The following is a 19,729-nucleotide window of genomic DNA, read 5'->3' on the forward strand; positions in this document are numbered from 1 at the left end:
ATTCAAAATGGATAGACATAGTCCATATACAAGTGGAATGGAAGGAAGTTAAAAGAGTAGGAGACCCAAGCAGGATAGAAGAATCTGAAGAGATAGTTTGAATTAGGTCCTGGGTAAGTAAGGAAAGTAGCTCACTGTCTCATGATAAACTTGAGAAAAATGACTTAATCTTGTTGTGCCTCAGTTATTTACTTAAGTCAAAGTTACTTGATAGGTTATTGAGAAGATTGAATTAGAACGTATCAAGTGCTTAGACTGATACCTGAGTTATACTAAGTACTCAGGAAGTATTTTCTGTAGTAATAATAATATAAGCTGAATTTGGAAGAATGAATAGGAAGTAATAATTTTGGGTTGAGGGAAAAGGATGAGGCAAAAATTTAGAAATAAGATATAGCATAGAGGTTGTCATGGCGTTGGACATGTGGGAAAGGAGAAGTCATTTAATAAGGCAAGAAGCTGTTCATAGAATGAAGAAATGAGGCTGAAGATGTGCACTAGGGAACATTTTCAAAAATCTATGTTTTGCTATAGAGTTTGAACTTTAAACTGCGAATAGCGAACATTCACTTCTTTTAGACAAAAAACTGACATGATTAATTTGTGATTAATGAAACCAATTCTGATGGCTATGCCATTTGCTCACGCTTTGTTCATATCTTTATAATAATATTTATTTTGTCTGTTTTGTTTGCTTTTGGAAGTACAGTGCTTTTCAAAGTGTAGTCCAGTGAGCACACCTTTGTTAAAAATACAGATTCAGAATTTCCACTGGTGGTTCAGAGAGTCCTTTTTCACAAGTTTCCTATATATCAAGTGACATACAGGAATAATTTGAGAATGACTGGTTTAGTGGAAAGAACATGAGCATTAGAAACAGATAGAACTAAGTATAATTTCGTTCCTTATATATACCATGGGCAGGTTACATAGCCAGTTCAAATTTCAGTTTACCCTTTTTGTCAGTTGGAAATAATAATACCCTATTATGCTGTTGTGGAGATGAAAAGAAACAGAGTATGTAAATTGACTAACCCAGATGTATGTTTCCTTTATTTTTAAGCTAAAACAACTATGTCTTATAATGAGAAAATGAAAATATCTTACTCTTATTGTCTCTAATTCCCAATCCAAGGCCTAACATCAAATAGATGTGCAGTAATTGTTTTATAAATGTGTGATTGAATGAATTTTAGCGGCAGGGACTGGAAGTTGTGGTACCTTTAACGAGATAAATACTTTAGTCTGAGAGATGAGGCATCATGCTTAAAATATGTGGGTTCCTTCACAGGTTACCAGGCAGATATGTAGATTGTCTCTGGGTTGGCTTAGCCTTAACATAAACTCTCACAAGTTAGCCAGTTTCCTCTAGACATTGAGACAGCAATCCATCATTTAAAATCCTGCCACTAAATAAATTAGCAAACCAGTCCTAAATCCAGCTTTTCAACTTACTCCCACATACCACTTCTATTGAGATGAAAAAGAATCTTTTCTAAACATCTCCACCGGAAATTCCAGAGACATTCTAGCAAAGCAAATTGATCACAGTTAGGACTTGGGAAGTTACTTGCTACTTGTGAATTCATCTCTCTGTTTTCATAGTTCTACAGTGGATTATTTTGAAATTTTTCTGTTTAAAACTATCTCTAAGTGGAGTTTTAAAAATAAACTAGTTAGTCTAACATTTTAGCAATCTTTAATATGATAGGTAATAACCAGATAGAATATTCAGTGGGGGGTTTGCCATAAGCCTTATTTCACTGTTTTTGAGCACTAGCATTATTTAATGACTTCTATATTAAATTTCTCGAGGAACTACCATACTGTGTGCCAAGGTGGATTCATCACTTTATATCCCATCCTGCACTGAAAGATATTTTTTACCAACACTTGTTACTTACCCATTTTTAAAAAATTATTTTATCTTTATTAATTTTTGTACAATAGGTGTAAGGTATTTTCTCCTTGTGGTTTGGTTTTCATTTCCCTAACAACTAATGATGATGAACAAACACATTTTTATGTATTTCTTGGCTATTTTTATGTCTTCTTTGAAGAAATATCTAATTCTGATACTTTGAAAATATCAGACATTATTTAAATATTCTGTTTTGTAAGATTATTGGAATGCCCTATGATCTGAGAAATTTTCAGAAATAAGTTCTGAATTATCTGAACTCTAATTCTACCCCAATTAGACTATAACTTGGAAGAGAAAAAAACACCCAAACACTAAAGAAGAAATTAAACTAAATTTTTAGTCTTGCTTGTGCCTAATTAATTAGTCCACTTATAAATTATAGTTTAATTACTAAAATCTCTGTTTTCTCTAAATAAGTACCAATCAGGTACTTAACTTAAAAAACATAATTATCAAGTTGGCCTTGGGGGCAGGTTTTGAAAACTCAACTTTAAATTATAAAATATTTTAGCTATTTTACTTTTTCTTCCTGAAATCACTGAATCTATAAAATTGGCAGGGACTTGCTTATCTATTTTAGTGACTTAGGAAGTCACATAATTATCCTCCTACTTGACTTCAGTCCATATTTGTTGAATACCTACTGTGTGACAAGCACTGTGTCTAGTAATCAGCATCAAGATTCCCCCTGAAAATAAACTTGGCATTCATGCAGATCATGTTACAAATGTAATCCTGGTGTAACCAGTCACCCTTCACAGGAGGATAATTTTCCTTAAGAAAGGTGTTTCCTCATTTTCATCCCTACCTGTTATCATTTCTCAAGGTTTCTAGCAATTGCCAAAGAGTGGCAATAATAAACATTTGCTAAATGTTTACTATTATTATCCACCACATGCCAACCATATGTTAACTTATGCTAAAAACTCAGGTTACCAAAACACTTTTTTTTTTGCCCTCTATATATATGCTCACAGTATAATGAGAAGGAAATATGTAAATATATCATTACAACAATACGATGTGAATGGTACACAGGACTGAAACCATTCAACACAGGGATGGTAGAAAAGGTCTTGCCTCTGAATACCTAGAACTGACTCTTAAGTTAGGCCTGAAAGATAAGTGTGATTTTTTTTCCCGAAAGAGAAAAGATGGGAAGTGTTCCAAGCTAAGGATAAAGGATGTAAAAGGCAGAGATTTGTGCAGAAGTCTAGTCTCTTCTGGGAGCTCTGAGAACGTTTATTGTTTGGTGCCTGGAAGGGAAAAGTGGACAGTTAAACTGATGAAGTGTGGCTATGTTAGAAAGTTTTAGACTTTATTCTGATGATGTGGGGAGATCATTGAGAAACAGAAAATAGTGTTGTGTGATTTTATTTTACAGGGATAATTCTTTTACTGATAACTGAGGTTTCAATGACAGGAATTTGATAAGTAATATTAAAATCTTCATGAAAATAAGGAAATAAAAATCTTGTTCTTTTCTTTTAGATAAAATGTAATATAAATACTGCTTTTTAAAGCAAGATCTAATTTAAAATTTTCCTCTTTCCCATCATACTGGGCCCAATACATTGCTCACAGTAGGTATGTTCAATTCATTACCTGAAACTAAGCCAGAATACAAACTGGTTCAGAACAAAGCCTAAGAACATATCTAAGCCTCCAAATGGAAAATAATTCCCTAATCTCTCCTACATACGTAAACGCCTGTCCATTTTTCTCTTGCTTTCGTTTTTGATCAAATTATTTCTATCTATACCGTGAAATCCCTTTCAAGATTTGTTACTGTTAACCCATGCAAAATTTGTAATATGCTACTGTGAAACTTTAAATTTTTCATAATAATGTAGAGCTAAGTTATAGCTTCTGATTTTTTTGTAAAAACAAATTAGTTGCCTTTTGCTTTAGACCTTTCCTTTTCCTAAAATTCTCCCTAGACCTTTATAAAATTTAAACCTATCAGGATTTTATTCCCTGCCTACTGCAAATTGAAAGTTTAAAAGGCTGAAACCAATTTTTATAATGGTTTTAAAGGATCACCAAACTTTTTTATAAAGAACTGAATAGTAAATATTATTGGCATTGGGGCTATCTCCTTCCTGTCACAGCTACTCAATTCTCCCATGATAACTTAAAAGTAGCCATAGATAATATATAAATGAATGGGCACAACCAGGCATGGCCATAGCCAATATAACTTTATTTATAAAAACAGGCCACAGGCTGACTTTGGCCCAAAGACCATAGTTTGCTGACCCATAATTGAAAGTAACCTTTCTCCTGTCTCACTTGTTTTCAGAAAGGAATCCTGACTCATTTAAGTGGCCACAGAATATACTATTCAGATTTTATCAGAGATTATTATATCATCTCCCTGTTGCACATATGTGCATACACCAAAATTTTCCAGAGCAGTTAGCTAGATTTATTATATAACAGAGCTATCATATTAGAGTTGAAATATATGTTTGACTATTTCTCTTATTATGTTTGTCAGAATGTATGCTCTGAGTGGACACGTTCCTTTTTGAAGAATTTACATTTCTGTTTGGAAAACCTGTTGTGGGACTGTTCAAAAGCACAGGTTTTATCTCCCAAACTCTCACCTAGATCCTAAAGGATTAGAGCCCAGTCCTGGTATTTAACCACTTTTTTCCACGAGTGTGGGTTACCTTTCTTCATGCATGGTTTTCCTAAAAGTCAAAATAACATTCCAATCTCTTTTAACCTAAGCAATATTAGATATATTACTTTTAATAAAAAATATTCTTCCTGTCTGTAAGACTGATTGTTCAGCAGATTGCTATGGTCTTCTTAAGTAGTGCTTTTCAAAATTTAACAGCTATAGGAGATCTGGTGAAATTCATGTTCTGATTCAGTTATTCTGGAGTGGGATTCAAGACTGCATTTCTGAGAAGCTCTAAATTAACGTTAATGCTACATGTCCTAGGAGTTACTATTTTATTTTACTTTTTTTCTTTATTTAATCAAATTAACAATACAGGACTTTTTTTATTGGTTGTTCAAAACATTACAAAGCTCTTGACATAGCATATTTCATGTATTAGATTCAAGTGGGTTATGAACTCCCATTTTTACCCCAAATACAGATTGCAGAATCACATCGGTTACACATCCACATTTTTACATAATGCCATATTAGTAACTGTTGTATTCTGCTACCTTTCCTATCCTCTACTATCCCCCCTCCCCTCCCCTCCCCTCCCCTCCCATCTTCTCTCTCTACCCCATCTACTATAATTCATTTCTCTCCTTGTTTTTTTTCCCATTCCCCTCACAACCTCTTATATGTAATTTTGTATAACAATGAGGGTCTCCCTCCATTACCATGCAATTTCCCTTTTCTCTCCCTTTCCATCCCACCTCATGTATCTGTTTAATGTTAATCTTTTCTTCCTGCTCTTCCTCCCTGCTCTGTTCTTAGTTGCTCTCATTATATCAAAGAAGACATTTGGTATTTGTTTTTTAGGGATTGGCTAGCTTCACTAAGCATAATCTGCTCTAGTGCCATCCATTTCCCTGCAAATTCTATGATTTTGTCATTTTTTAGTGCTGCGTAATACTCCATGGTGTATAAATGCCACATTTTTTTTATCCATTCATCTATTGAAGGGCATCTGGGTTGGTTCCACAGTCTAGCAATTGTGAATTGTGCTGCTATGAACATCGATGTAGCAGTATCCCTGTAGTACGCTCTTTTAAGGTCTTCAGGGAAAAGTCCAAGAAGGGCAATAGCTGGGTCAAATGGTGGTTCCATTCCCAGCTTTCCCAGGAATCTCCATACTGCTTTCCAGATTGGCCGCACCAGTTTGCAGTCCCACCAGCAATGTACAAGAGTACCCTTTTCCCCACATCCTCTCCAGCACTTGTTGTTGTTTGACTTCATAATGGCTGCCAATCTTACTGGAGTGAGATGGTATCTTAGGGTGGTTTTGATTTGCATTTCTCTGACTGCTAGAGATGGTGAGCATTTTTTCATGTACTTGTTGATTGATTGTATGTCCTCCTCTGAGAAGTGTCTGTTCAGGTCTTTGGCCCATTTGTTGATTGGGTTATTTGTTTTCTTATTGTTTAATTTTTTGAGTTCTTTGTATACTCTGGATATTAGGGCTCTATCTGAAGTGTGAGGAGTAAAAATTTGTTCCCATGATGTAGGCTCCCTATTTACCTCTTTTATTGTTTCTCTTGCTGAGAGAAAACTTTTCAGTTTAAGTAAGTCCCATTTGTTGATTTTTGTTATCAACTTTTGTGCTATGGGTGTCCTATTAAGGAATTTGGAGCCCGACCCTACAATATGTAGATCGGAGCCAACTTTTTCTTCTATCAGACGCAGAGTCTCTGATTTGATATCTAGCTCCTTGATCCACTTTGAGTTAACTTTTGTGCATGGCGAGAGGAGGGGATTCAGTTTCATTTTGTTGCATATGGATTTCCAGTTTTCCCAGCACCATTTGTTGAAGATGCTATCCTCCCTCCATTGCATGCTTTTAGCTCCTTTATCAAATATAAGATAGTTGTAGCTTTGTGGATTAGTCTCTGTGTCCTCTATTCTGTACCATTGGTCCACCCTCCTGTTTTGGTACCAGTACCATGCTGTTTTTGTTACTATTGCTCTGTAATATAGTTTTAAGTCTGGTATCGCTATACCGCCTGATTCGCACTTCCTGCTTAGAATTGCTTTTGCTATTCTGGGTCTTTTATTTTTCCATATGAATTTCATGATTGCTTTATCCATTTCTACAAGAAATGCCGTTGGGATTTTGATTGGCATTGCATTAAACCTATAGAGAACTTTTGGTAATATCGCCATTTTGATGATGTTAGTTCTGCCTATCCATGAACAGGGTATATTTTTCCATCTTCTAAGATCTTCTTCTACTTCTCTTTTTAGGGTTTTGTAGTTTTCATTATATAAATCTTTCACCTCTTTTGTTAGGTTGATTCCCAAGTATTTTATTTTTTTTGAGGATATTGTGAATGGAGTGTTTTTCCTCATTTCCGTTTCAGAAGTTTTGTCGCTGATATACAGAAATGCCTTTGATTTATGCGTGTTGATTTTATATCCTGCCACTTTGCTGAATTCATTTATTAGTTCTAGTAGTTTTTTTGTAGACCCTTTTGGGTCTTCTAGGTATAGAATCATGTCATCTGCAAATAGTGATAATTTAAGTTCTTCCTTTCCTATTTTTATGCCTTTAATTTCTTTCGTCTGTCTAATTGCTCTGGCCAGTGTTTCGAGAACTATATTGAATAGAAGTGGTGATAGAGGGCATCCCTGTCTTGTTCCAGATTTTAGGGGGAATGCCTTCAATTTTTCTCCATTGAGAATGATGCTAGCCTGAGGCTTAGCATAGATAGCTTTTACAATGTCGAGGTAAGTTCCTGTTATCCCTAGTTTTTCTAATGTTTTGAACATAAAGGGATGCTGTACTTTGTCGAATGCTTTTTCTGCGTCTATTGAGATGATCATATGGTTCTTATTTTTAAGTCTATTGATGTGGTGAATAACATTTATTGATTTCCGTATATTGAACCATCCTTGCATCCCAGGGATGAATCCTACTTGATCATGGTGCACAATTTTTTTGATGTGCCTTTGTATCCGATTCGCCAGAATTTTATTGAGGATTTTTGCATCTAGGTTCATCAGAGATATTGGTCTGTAGTTTTCTTTCTTTGAGGTGTCTTTGTCTGGTTTCGGAATCAGGGTGATGTTGGCCTCATAGAATGAATTTGGCAGAGCTCCTTCTTTTTCTATTTCCTGAAATAACTTGAAAAGTATTGGTATTAATTCTTCCTTAAAGGTTTTGTAAAACTCCGCTGTATACCCATCCGGTCCTGGGCTTTTCTTGGTTGGAAGTCTTTTGATTGCTTCTTCTATTTCATCTATTGTTATTGGTCTGTTTAAGTTGTGAGTATCCTCCTGACTCAGTCTGGGCAAATCATATGACTTAAGGAATTTATCGATGTCTTCACTATCTTCTATTTTATTGGAATATAGGTTTTCAAAATAATTTCTAATTGTCTTCTGTATTTCTGTAGTGTCTGTTGTGATATTGCCTTTTTCATCCCGTATGTTAGTGATTTGAGTTCTCTCTCTTCTTCTCTTCGTTAGCATGGCTAAGGGTCTGTCGATCTTATTTATTTTTTCAAAGAACCAACTTTTAGTTTTGTTAATTTTTTCAATAGTTTCTTTTGTTTCAATTTCGTTGATTTCCGCTCTGATTTTAATTATTTCTTGCCTTCTGCTACATTTGCTGTTGTTTTGCTCTTCCTTTTCTAGGGCTTTGAGATGAAGTGTGAGCTCATTTATTTGTTGGTTTTTCCTTTTTTTGAGGAATGACCTCCAAGCGATGAATTTCCCTCTTAAAACTGCTTTCATTGTGTCCCATAGATTCCGATATGTTGTGTCTGTATTTTCATTTATCTCTAAGAATTTTTTGATTTCCTCCTTTATGTCTTCTGTAACCCATTGATCATTCAGTAACATATTGTTCATTTTCCATGTGATGTAGGATTTTTCCTTCCTTCTTTTATCATTGATTTCCAGTTTCATTCCATTATGATCAGATAAAATGCATGGTATTATCTCCACCCCTGTATATTTACTGAGGGTTGCCCTATGGCATAATATATGGTCTATTTTTGAGGAGGATCCATGTGCTGCTGAGAAAAAAGTATATCCACTTGATGATGGTTGATATATTCTATATATGTCAGTTAAGTCTAGGTTGTTGATTGTGATATTGAGTTCTATAGTTTCTTTATTCAGCTTTTGTTTGGAGGATCTGTCCAATTGTGAGAGAGGTGTGTTGAAGTCACCCATAATTATTGTGTTGTGGTCTATTTGATTCTTGAACTTGAGGAGAATTTGTTTTATGAACGTCGCAGCACCATTATTTGGTGCATAAATATTGATAATTGTTATGTCTTGTTGGTGAATGGTTCCTTTTAACAGTATATAATGTCCTTCCTTATCCCTTTTGATTAATTTAGTCTTGAAGTCAATTTTATTCGATATGAGGATGGCCACCCCTGCTTGCTTACGAGGACCGTGTGCATGGTATATTTTTTCCCAACCTTTCACCTTCAGCCTGTGTATGTCTTTTCCAATCAGATGTGTCTCCTGGAGGCAGCATATTGTTGGATTTGTTTTTTTAATCCATGTTACCAGCCTATGTCGCTTTATTGGAGAGTTTAAGCCATTAACGTTTAGAGTTACTATTGATATATGGTTTGTACTTCCAGCCATGTTTGATTATTTATCTTTTTTTTTTTTTTTTTTTTAATTTAGTTTGTTTCTCCATGGTTAGCTTTCCCCCCGCCCTCTGTCTTTATAGAGGCACTTCCCACTGATGGTTTTGGTTATTGTTTTTCATTTCTTCCTCGTGTAGTGTTTTGCTCAAGATGCTTTGCAATGCTGGTTTTCTGGCTGCAAATTCTTTTAGCTTTTGTTTATCATGAAAGATTTTTATTTCGTTGTCGTACCTGAAGCTTAATTTTGCTGGATACAGAATTCTTGGTTGGCATCCATTGTCTTTCAGTGTTTGAAATACGTTGTTCCAGGATCTTCTCGCTTTCAGCGTCTGTGATGAAAAATCCGTTGTTAACCTTATTGGTTTACCCCTGAATGTAATCTGCCTCCTTTCTCTTGTAGCTTTTAATATTTTCTCTTTGTTCTGTATATTGGATATCTTCATAACAATGTGTCTTGGCGTTGGTCTACTGTGATTTTGTATGCTCGGTGTCCTGTATGCATCTACAATTTGTATATCCGTTTCCTTTTTTATTTCTGGAAAGTTTTCTATAATTATTTCATTCAGCAGGTTGCTCATTCCCTTGGTTTGAACCTCTATACCTTCCTCTATCCCGATGACTCTTAAGTTTGGTTTTTTTATGTTATCCCATATCTCTTGGATGTTTTTCTCGTGATTTTTTACCAGCCTTTCTGAGTTGGCTAGACTCTTTTCAAGATGATATATTTTGTCTTCATTATCTGACGTTCTGGCTTCTACTTGCTCCACTCTGTTAGTGATACTCTCATTTGAGTTTTTAATTTGGTTTATAGTTTCCTTCATTTCTAGAATTATTGTTTGATTTTTTTTATAATCTCTATCTCCTGATAAAGATGCTTATTTGCTTCTTTTATCTGTTTATGTAATTCATTTTCAATGTGTTCTTTCACTGTTTGAATTTGCTGTCTCATATCCTCTTTAAGGTTCCATTCCATCTGTCTAAGGTATTCCTTGAGTTCTTTATTTGACCATTTTTCTGATGCCTCTAGGTCCTCCTGAATATTTAGGCTGTCCTGCATTGTTTGTACTCCTTTTCTTCCTTGCTTTTTCATGCTGCTCATGTTACTTCTTGTTCTGTTTGACTGCTGAGTTACTGTTTACTCCTATAAATTTATTTGATGCTTGGGAGGAAAGGTATTAGAAGGGAAGGGAAGAAGTCACTAAAGAGAATGAGAGTAAGCAGGTAGAATTCAAGGAAGGGGGAATAAGGAAATTGAAAAGACAAAAGAAAAAAATAGAAACGAAAGAAAGAAAAAAAATTTAAAAAAATAATCAGAAAAAAAATAATAAATAAAAAATATTTTAAAATTTAAAAAAATTTAAAAAATAAAAAAATGAAAATGAAAAAAAAAACCAAATTTAAAAAAAATTAATAAATGCAGTCTTAGAGTTTGATTAACTTCTCTTCCAGTAGGTGGAGCTGTGCCCATCGGGCCAAGCTTCTCCTCTCAATACGCGGGAACCAATCACTGTGCAGCAGCTCCTCCTCCCAGACTGGGCGGGTCTCCAATCCTGAGTGCCTAGGGCCTTCTCTTGTGTCTAGTCACTTCCCCACTTTTCCTCAAGCCAGGCCCTGCTCACTGGTGACGCTCACCACAATACTGGCTACACGCCAGGTCTGCTGCTCCTGGGAGCCCTATTTTCATGAACGACTGGGCACACTCTCCCTGTTTGCCATTCCCTCAGACCCTAAGTTTGTGGAGCTTGGGGCTGAGAACCCTCAGCGAATTTTGCTTGCCCTCCAGTAGCCACGCCCCCGGTAGCTGGTGCAAGAGACCTCAGTTGTCAGCACTGGTGGGAGCATTAGCCAGGAGTTCCGCGCCGCGGGTCCCGCGCCACTCCTGATTCCCTTGGTCTGGCTATCGCGCTCAAGGGAGAGCTGGGAGGGGCCCTTAAGGTTTCCCCGCTGTGTGGAGAGGGAAGGCTAGGGGATTACACACCTATCGCCGCTGGTTTCAGTGAAGTTATCTCCTCTGCCGCATTCTGGTGACGTCAGTTCTCTGCCATGGTGGTATCCCATGCAAATGGCGACAGTTCACCCTTTGCCGGGTGACCAGTGCAACGGGTGGGTCCTGACTGGCTCTCCCAAGCCCTGTCTCAATCCTGTGGCCACTGCCTATGAAGGCTCAGTTGGCATTAACCTCCGCAGGTTCAGAAAGGCCGACCAGTTGTTTCAGCGGGATCGTTTAGTGCTGAGTCACAGCAGTTTGTCTGCGAGAAGCAGGTGAACAGGAGCTTGAATTCAGCCGATCCGGGCTCGGTGTGTGTTCTGAGAGGCCCAGACTGTTCGCCCCAGATCCACGTCAGCTCAGCATTGCCTAGTGATCCTGAGCAAACAGCATTTAGACGGTTTACGACTCCCTATGCCTGCGTAGCTGAAGAGGTCAGAGACTTGATTTCTCCGCTGCTGCCGCCATGTTGGATCCCAGGAGTTACTATTTTAAATGGTTTTTTGTACTTATTCTTATCTTTCCTCTATACTGGAAAAGTCAAAAATATTATCTCTAAGTATAGCTTCATTCTATATATTCTCTCCTAGAATTCCTGGCAGATGCTTATTATTTCTATCCTCCATATCTCTTAAATTCTCTACCATATTTTATTTCTTTATCTTTCTGTGTTCAAATTCAGGTAATTTCTTCATATTAATGATGTTTTATTAATTTTCCCTTCTCCTTTATCCATTCATTTGAATTCATTCATTAATTTTTGCAGTATTATTCTTATTATTCTGAAGTATTATTCTAAAGCTATATTGTGTATAATTGAGAAACAGTAAACTATACTTATAAAATGTGTAATTTGACAAGTTTTGACATATCTGTATAGCTACGAAACCCTTACTACATTCCAAATGGTAAACTATACATTACACCCAAAGCTTCTTTATGCATCTTTTTAATCCCTCTCTCTTGCCTCTGCCAACTCAAATGTCAGGTACCCATGATCTTTCTGTCAGTATAAATTTGTTTGCATTTTCTGGAATATTATAAAAGATTAAATCATTCTGTGTTAACTCGCTTGCCATGACAAAATGCTTGAGAAAGAACAACTTAAAAGGTGAAAGATTTATTTTGGCTCATGGTTTCAAGGAAACATCCATTGTCAGCTGGCTCCATTGTTTTGGACTTGAAGAAAGATTTAAATAATATCATGGCAGGAGGAGCAAGTAACAAAGGAGGCTGCTCACTTTATGACAGCCAGGAAGCAAAGAGAAAGAGGAAGAGTCTGGGACAAGATATATTCCCCATGGCATGCCCCCTAGGACCTACTCCCTTCAACTAGGTCTTACCTCCTACAGTTTCCACAACCTCCTAACAGTCTCTTTCATTATGAATCCATCAGTGGATTAATCCATTGATAAGATCAGAGTCTTCATGTTTTAGTCAGCTTTTCAACTGTGACTAGGGTCACAGTTTCAGAGGTCTCAGTCCATAGACAACCAAGTCTATTACTCTGGGCCCAAGTGAGGCGAACATCATGACTGAAAGGCAGGTTGGAAAAAAGCAGCTCACCTCATATTGGCCAGAAAGCAGAGAGAGAGATGAGGTAAGGGATCTCAGGGAAGAACCCTTCCAGGACAAGCCCCCATTGACTCACCTTCTCTAGCCATGCCCCACCTGACTACATTTACCACCTAATCAGTCCATTCAAACTAGTATAGACTGATTAGATTGCAGCTTTTACAGTCTAGTCTTTTTAACCTTCAAACATACCTGTATTAACACAGGAGCTTAGGCTGGGCATATAGCTCAGTTGGTAGAGTGCTCACCTCGCTTGCACAACGCACTAGGTTCTAGTCCCCAGCACTCCAAAAAAAAAAAAAAGGTCTTAACACAGGAGCTTTGGGGAACACATCATAGCCCAACCATAATACCTCATAATCCAGTCCCTTCCCCAAAGCTCCTCCTCTGAACAATCCTGCCTTATGGAACCAAGCCTTTTGGGACATTCAAGATCTAAACTACAACACGAGAGTTTCTTCTGTTCAGCATAATTGTTTTGAAATTCATCCCCATTGTTGCATTTATCACTGACTCATTCCTTTTCATTGCTGAGCATTATTCCACAATATGTACATTATTCCACAATATGTACATACCACAGTTTTGCTTTGTTTGTTTGTTTTTGTTTGTTTTGGTTTTAGGAAATTTTTTTAATGCAAGTGGAATTCACATAATGTATGGTTAACTGTTGTAAAGCATACAACTCAGTGGCATTCAAGGTATTCATAATTTTGATCAACTACCACCTAACTATATTAATAGTGTTGCCTTTAAGAATAATTAAACTTTTGCATTTTTAAATTTTGCATAAATGCCTTTTAAAAAAACATTGAAAAAATAGCCAAATAGCTCAAATTGCAGTGTCATATCTGTCTTTCTGATTAGTCCATAACACACATATATACACACAAGAAAGCTTGAAGATTCTTCTGTTCTAAAATACAGTATTCCAATTTAGTACTTTATTCATTGTTAAAGAAGCTGGATCTTAAAACCAGGCTGCCAACATATAAGGCAAGTCTGGCCTCCCAATAGCTGATGATGATGACTAAAATTTGTACTTATGAGACTACTGCCTGATCTGAGTTCCCATCAACCAACCATTGAAATAGACATGGCAGATTCTGTGTAATTAACTCTGAATGCCAAAGTCCTTACTTTTCTAATATGCAATGGAAAGATTGTCAGTCTGCTCTTTTTTTTTTAAGAGACAGAGAGAGAGAGAGAGAATTTTAATATTTATTTTTTAGTTTTTCGGCGCATACAACATCTTTGTTTGTATGTGGTGCTGAGGATCGAACCTGGGCTGCACGCTGCCAGACGAGCGCGCTAACATTGGAGCCAGATCCCCAGCCCTGCTTTTTTTTTTTTAAATATTTTTTAGTTGTTGATAGACCTTTATTACTTATTTATTTATTCGTTCATTCATTCATTCATTTATATATGGTGCTGCGAATCAAACCCAGTGCCCCACACATGCCAGGTGAGTGCACTACCTCTGAGACAGCTACATGACCATAGCAACCACCTCCACCACCATATCATCATCTTCATTTAAGAAAATGAAAAGGGCAAAGCTAAGAATCAGTAGCTTCAGTTCTTAGTTGTTTATTCTCTGTCTCTGTTTTCACTGTTTTTTGAATGAAGTTGAGCAGATTGATTTAACCCTGCATTTCAGTGCTGTTGTCTTGGGTCTTGATTCTGCTTTGTGTTGACTACCTTCGAACCTAAGTCTCTCATTTCTGATCTTGCCTCTTCCTTTCAGTCTCTAACTCAGTGGATTTAGAGGACACCATACCCTATTATAATTGGCTTAAAATGTATGTTAATGCAGCTAATAAAGGGCTTACCATTCTCTGAAATCATATTAAGAGGAATTGTTATATAGTATTATGACAGAGGTTCCAGTGTCTATCTGCTCTGAACAAGGAATAGTTTGACAAAAGCCCCTAATGTTGCTTTCAGTAGTGTTCATATTTTTGCCAGATACAGTACAGCCTCTTGGGATACTGAGGCAGGAAAATCACAAGTTCAAGGCCAACCTTGGTAGTTTAGTGAGACTTTTTCTCAAAAAATAAAGAGCTGGGGATGTAGCTCAGTGATAAATCACCCTCGAATTCAATCCCCAGTACCCTAAAAATATTAGTTTTTATATTTATGTACTCAGGGCTTTTTTAAATGTTCACCTGTTGATGGTATCAATTAAGTAAATCAGAAAGAGATTCTCTGAAAATTTATTAATTTTTATTGGGGAATTGAATTGCAATGAAAATAAATATGCCATAGTAACCTTTGAGCATATTCAAAAAGGTTAGGTCAAGGAGAAATTTCTTAGCCCAAAATGAGGATGCCAGTCTGAGGTTGACAGACAGTAGCTGGTCAGATATCCTTGCAAAAGTATTTTTTTTTTAAATAAAATTGTAGTAGCTTTTATGCAGGGTTGTGGTTCTGGCATTAATAATGCATTACTAATGTGGTTCTGGTAATTACTAATCGGCAATTGTGTGAGAAACTCTTCCTTCATAACCTCACAGCTTTTATTTATTTATTGTTTTGTTTTTACAAGCAAAACTATTTTTATTCTGATAACTTCCACAATGAACAGTTGGATTATTTCCTAGGTTTTGTCTGTTGTGTACATATTTTTGTATGAACATGTGTACTCATTTGTCTTGGGTAACTAATTAATACTGAAATGACTAGGTCATATGATCGATATGTTGTTAACTTTTTTAAGAAACTGCCAGACTGATTTCCAAAGTAGTTGTAGTATTTAAAATAACATAAAATCTGAACACTTAACAATAGATCAGTAGACTTTATAACAAGTGTGACTGGGGTGGCATGTCCAAGAAGGATTTGTTGAGAGGGAAGGGAAGAGGAAGGGAGAAAAGAAGTGTAGGCAGGAAGGAAGTTAATTGGTCAGGAAGCCCTCTCACAATGGGTGCCACATTCTGGGGCAGAGATCTTATATTTAACAGACTTTAATATCTGCAACAGTCTGTTTTAAAACAAATCTGTTTACTTAGAATGCTTGTCTTATAAATTGTATTTGTGCTTAAATGGCTTCCAGCTGTGATAGCTTATCCCTTTGTTGTATGTACATAGTATCATAACAAGTCATTACTGCCTAGCCAGTCAATTGCATTGACTCAGATGGGGCCACTTTATGGATGAGCTGAATCTTTTTCCTCCTTAAATTTTACTGCAAACAATAGATACTTTATGCCTGGAAAGATGATTCATTTATTCATTGTTACACTTGGGGATAGGATATAGCTTACTGGCAGAGTGTGTATTTTTAGCATGCTCTAGGCCCTGGGTTTAGTCCCCAGCACCAAAAAGGTAGGTGGGTATGTAGATTGATTCAATTTGTGTGTGGAATACAGAGGTATATAATATAGATGATTTCTATTTGTGGAGATTACAGTATCATGGGGAAAACACACCTTAAATAAATAATTATATAATAATTAATTGCAATTGTGATAAATGCTTTAAAGGAAAAGCAGAAAATGTGTTCTGAGATAAACCTAAACCAATTTGAAAAGTCTTAGGTCAGAAAAGTAAAGTCAAATTAAAATTTTAAACATCTTAAATATTTCCCCATTTAAATATAGAAAGGTAAGATTACTTTCATAATTTGTTGATTGTATTCTAGAGATAGATTAATTTGAAAAGATGCATTATCCATAAAGGCAGAGGATCCTTAGAAGTTCAATTCTTTATTTTAATAGATGTCTAAAAAGAAAGACAATATTTACCCCCAAACACATAGCTTGCTACTGGCAGGGCTAGAACTCAAAACACAGGTCTGCTAGTCTTCTCTCTTCTATTACCTGAAAATAATTATCAAATATAGATCAACAATGGTCAAATGAACTACTAAGGAGCCACTCTATATAAATTGTGTTTGGGGTGGGGAAATGAGTTCATAGAGTAATACATTAGGCAAATACAGATAAACACAGAAAAACAAAAATATTCCTTAGCAGTTTGATTGTATCTAGTCATAGTAAAACCTTGGTTAATAGACCCAAATGAAAGATAATCAGTTGAAATTAGTGAAATGTACTTAAAGAAAAATGCTCCTACAACTTTAAAATGTAAATACTAAGTGCTAAATATGTCTCTAATAAGATGCTTTTTTAAAATTCATTTTTATTCATGTGTATTATTTGACATATAAATTGTTCTGACTGCTTTGTAGCCTGAGTGATCTCTAAGGTTAAACATGGTTCTGGATATTTTATTACCAAATATAATTTCCCCAATATACCCTTATACCCTTTCATCATATATAGTATAACACTCAGCTTCAGGTTAGCAACATCTAATTCTTCCTGATTTTTTGTTTGAAAGACTGAGAATCAGTGAAATATTACAATTCTTAACAGAGCTTTTATTTTGAGACAGGGCCTCACTAAATTGCCTAGACTGGACTAGAACTTGTCCTCTGCCTGCCTTAGCCTCCGAAGTGCCATTGTGCCCGACAAATTTCCAGTTTTATAGGTCAAAAATATTCAAATATTGATGACTTTACATGGTTCAACCTAATACACAATGACTAAAGGGAACCAACACTAATGTGGACAGGTGTGGGTATTTATTAAGTTTGAGTACAAGTATATTATTGGCTACACTGCTGAGCTTTACAAATGAGAAATTCTGTTAGTGAATTAAATTTTAATTTCATATGAAATCATGATTTAAATATAAGCAGATGGTATACTCACTTCAGAAGCTAAAATATTGAACAAGATTTTCGAACTTAGGTAACTTCTGCTACTTGCACTTCATGAATATAAATGTAGTGGTAAAATACTTACTTGATGAGCAAAGTTTTAGTGCTGAGGTATTGAATGAGGTTAACATAACAAGCATATTTTACTTTCATTCTTCCCAGTCCTTAGTCCCACTGATGAACAGTCTCTAAATTAATATTAGAAAAAAATCAAAATAAGGGCAAAAAGGAACTAATAATTGTGCAAATGAACTAGTGCCAGATGCTTTGCTAGACAATTTCATATTGTTGCATTTAATTCTCACAATAACCCTAGAAGACAAATATTATGTCTATTTTACAATTAAGGAATACAGAGATCTAGAAAGGTTAAATAACTTACACAGGTCACATAGTTTATAAGTAGCAGAGCTAGAATTTAAACATCTTTACTATTTATTACCATATTACTCATTGTTTGTTTATTTATGTCTGGTACACCTAAAACATTCCTTATTTAATAATAAATTCATGCAGAAATAATACAAGGGGTTAACATCAGTTTTTTCCTTTAAAAAAATATAAAAACTCAGTTGACTCTTTTTTCTTTCTTTTAAGGATGAACGTGAAGCCAGAGAAAATGTGAAGAGAGAGCAAGATGAGGCCTATCGCCTTTCACTTGAGGCTGACAGAGCAAAGGTAGGTTTTGTCAAGGTACTTCTGGAATATAGATATACTTCTGGTCTTTGATTATCTGAATATCAGCCCTTTTATTACTTTCATCCGCCAAAATATTGGATTTACAATAGGGAGAGCTAGATTTAATAAAGAGAAAATATAATTCTATCCATAATCCTTAAAGCATGGTTCATTTAGACAAAATAAAGTTTGCCAGAATCATAAAAATAACAATAAGAATGAGCCTACAGTATTTTATTTATTATTTATTGGTCTGTCATACAGCCTAACAGTTTAAAAAAAATAATAACTCTAGGTGATTCTAATGTGTAGTCACTGTTAATGACACTGATTTGTTTAATCTTAGAAAAAAAATCAAAAATTTGATTTTCTTCTTCAGGACCTGCTACTGTATTGGGTTTTGAAAATGGAGTGGAAAATGTATAAGCCATAGTTTCTGCCCTCAAAGGAATACTGATAAATGTGGTTGATTAGATTAAGTCAATAACACAATAACACTAATAGCTGTAACATAAAACAAGGATCCTAAGTGCCATAAGAGAAGCACTGAGTTTTGAGAGAGTTCATTCATTGAGCAGGAGTTTCATTGGAAAAATTTTCCCAACCTTTTTGGATAACCAGAAAATGAGAATGTTCTCTGGAATATTTCATAGAAGTGATACAAGTAACTATACAGGGAAAGAAGAAATAATATAAGCTAGTACCCAGAAAGCATACACAATGGATAAAGGCTGATATGACTAGAGTTCAAGATTTGGGGACAAGGGGCTGGGGATGTGGCTCAAGCAGTAGCGTGCTTGCCTGGCATGCATGCGGCCCGGGTTCGATCCTCAGCACCACATACAAACAAAGATGTTGTGTCCGCCGAAATCTAAAAAATAAATAAATATTAAAATTTAAAAAAAAAAAAAAAGATTTGGGGACAAACTCAAAAGACAAACTCAGAAAGTCAAGGGTCGCATGTTTTCTCTCATATATGGAAGCTAAAGAGGAGAAAGGGAAAGAAAGTAGAGACAGAGCTCATGAAAATCAAAGAGAGACCAGTAGAAGAAAGGGACCCAGAGGTGAGAGATGGGTTGCGAGGAGTGATACTGGCCAAATTATATCATTACACTGTGTACATGTACAAATAGGTAACAACAAATCCCATCATTGTGTATAACTATAATGTACCAATTTTTTTAAAAATGTAGAAAAAAAGAAAGATCTGGTGACAGGAGAGAGATCAGAAAAGGCCATAAAGGAAGATGAAAGAGAGGAAGGAAGGATCTTGAATGACACATTACCCAAAGTGCTCAAAGCATTACAGTAGGAACCTTTTATATCTGTTCTTATTCTGGAGAGAAGCACTGCTATTACCACTGTGTACCTCTGAATTTTGTTAAATAAGGCCTTTGAGTTTTGTTTTGGTTTTGGTTTTTTCCTTGTTTAAGGTAAACAAATATTAGCCAGGCACAGTGAAGCATGCCTGTAATCCCAGATAGTCTGGAGGATGAGTCAAGAGGATTATAAATTCAAGGCTAGCTTGGGCAATTTAATGAGACCATGACTCAAAATA

The 19,729-nt window shown here is 35.8% G+C and overlaps 1 protein-coding gene across 1 annotated transcript in view; it reads left to right on the plus strand.

The window, feature by feature from the left end:
* Positions 1–19,729, plus strand: part of Faf1 (Fas associated factor 1) — a 375,874-nt gene that overhangs the window by 306,679 nt on the left and 49,466 nt on the right. The window contains exon 16 of the mRNA XM_015485020.2: positions 18,091–18,171. Within this exon, the coding sequence (XP_015340506.1) occupies positions 18,091–18,171 (81 nt within the window). The remainder of the gene's footprint in view (positions 1–18,090; positions 18,172–19,729) is intronic.

The sequence above is a fragment of the Marmota marmota genome, unplaced genomic scaffold (assembly GCF_001458135.2).
Source record: "Marmota marmota marmota unplaced genomic scaffold, marMar, whole genome shotgun sequence".
Classification (NCBI taxonomy): domain Eukaryota; kingdom Metazoa; phylum Chordata; class Mammalia; order Rodentia; family Sciuridae; genus Marmota; species Marmota marmota.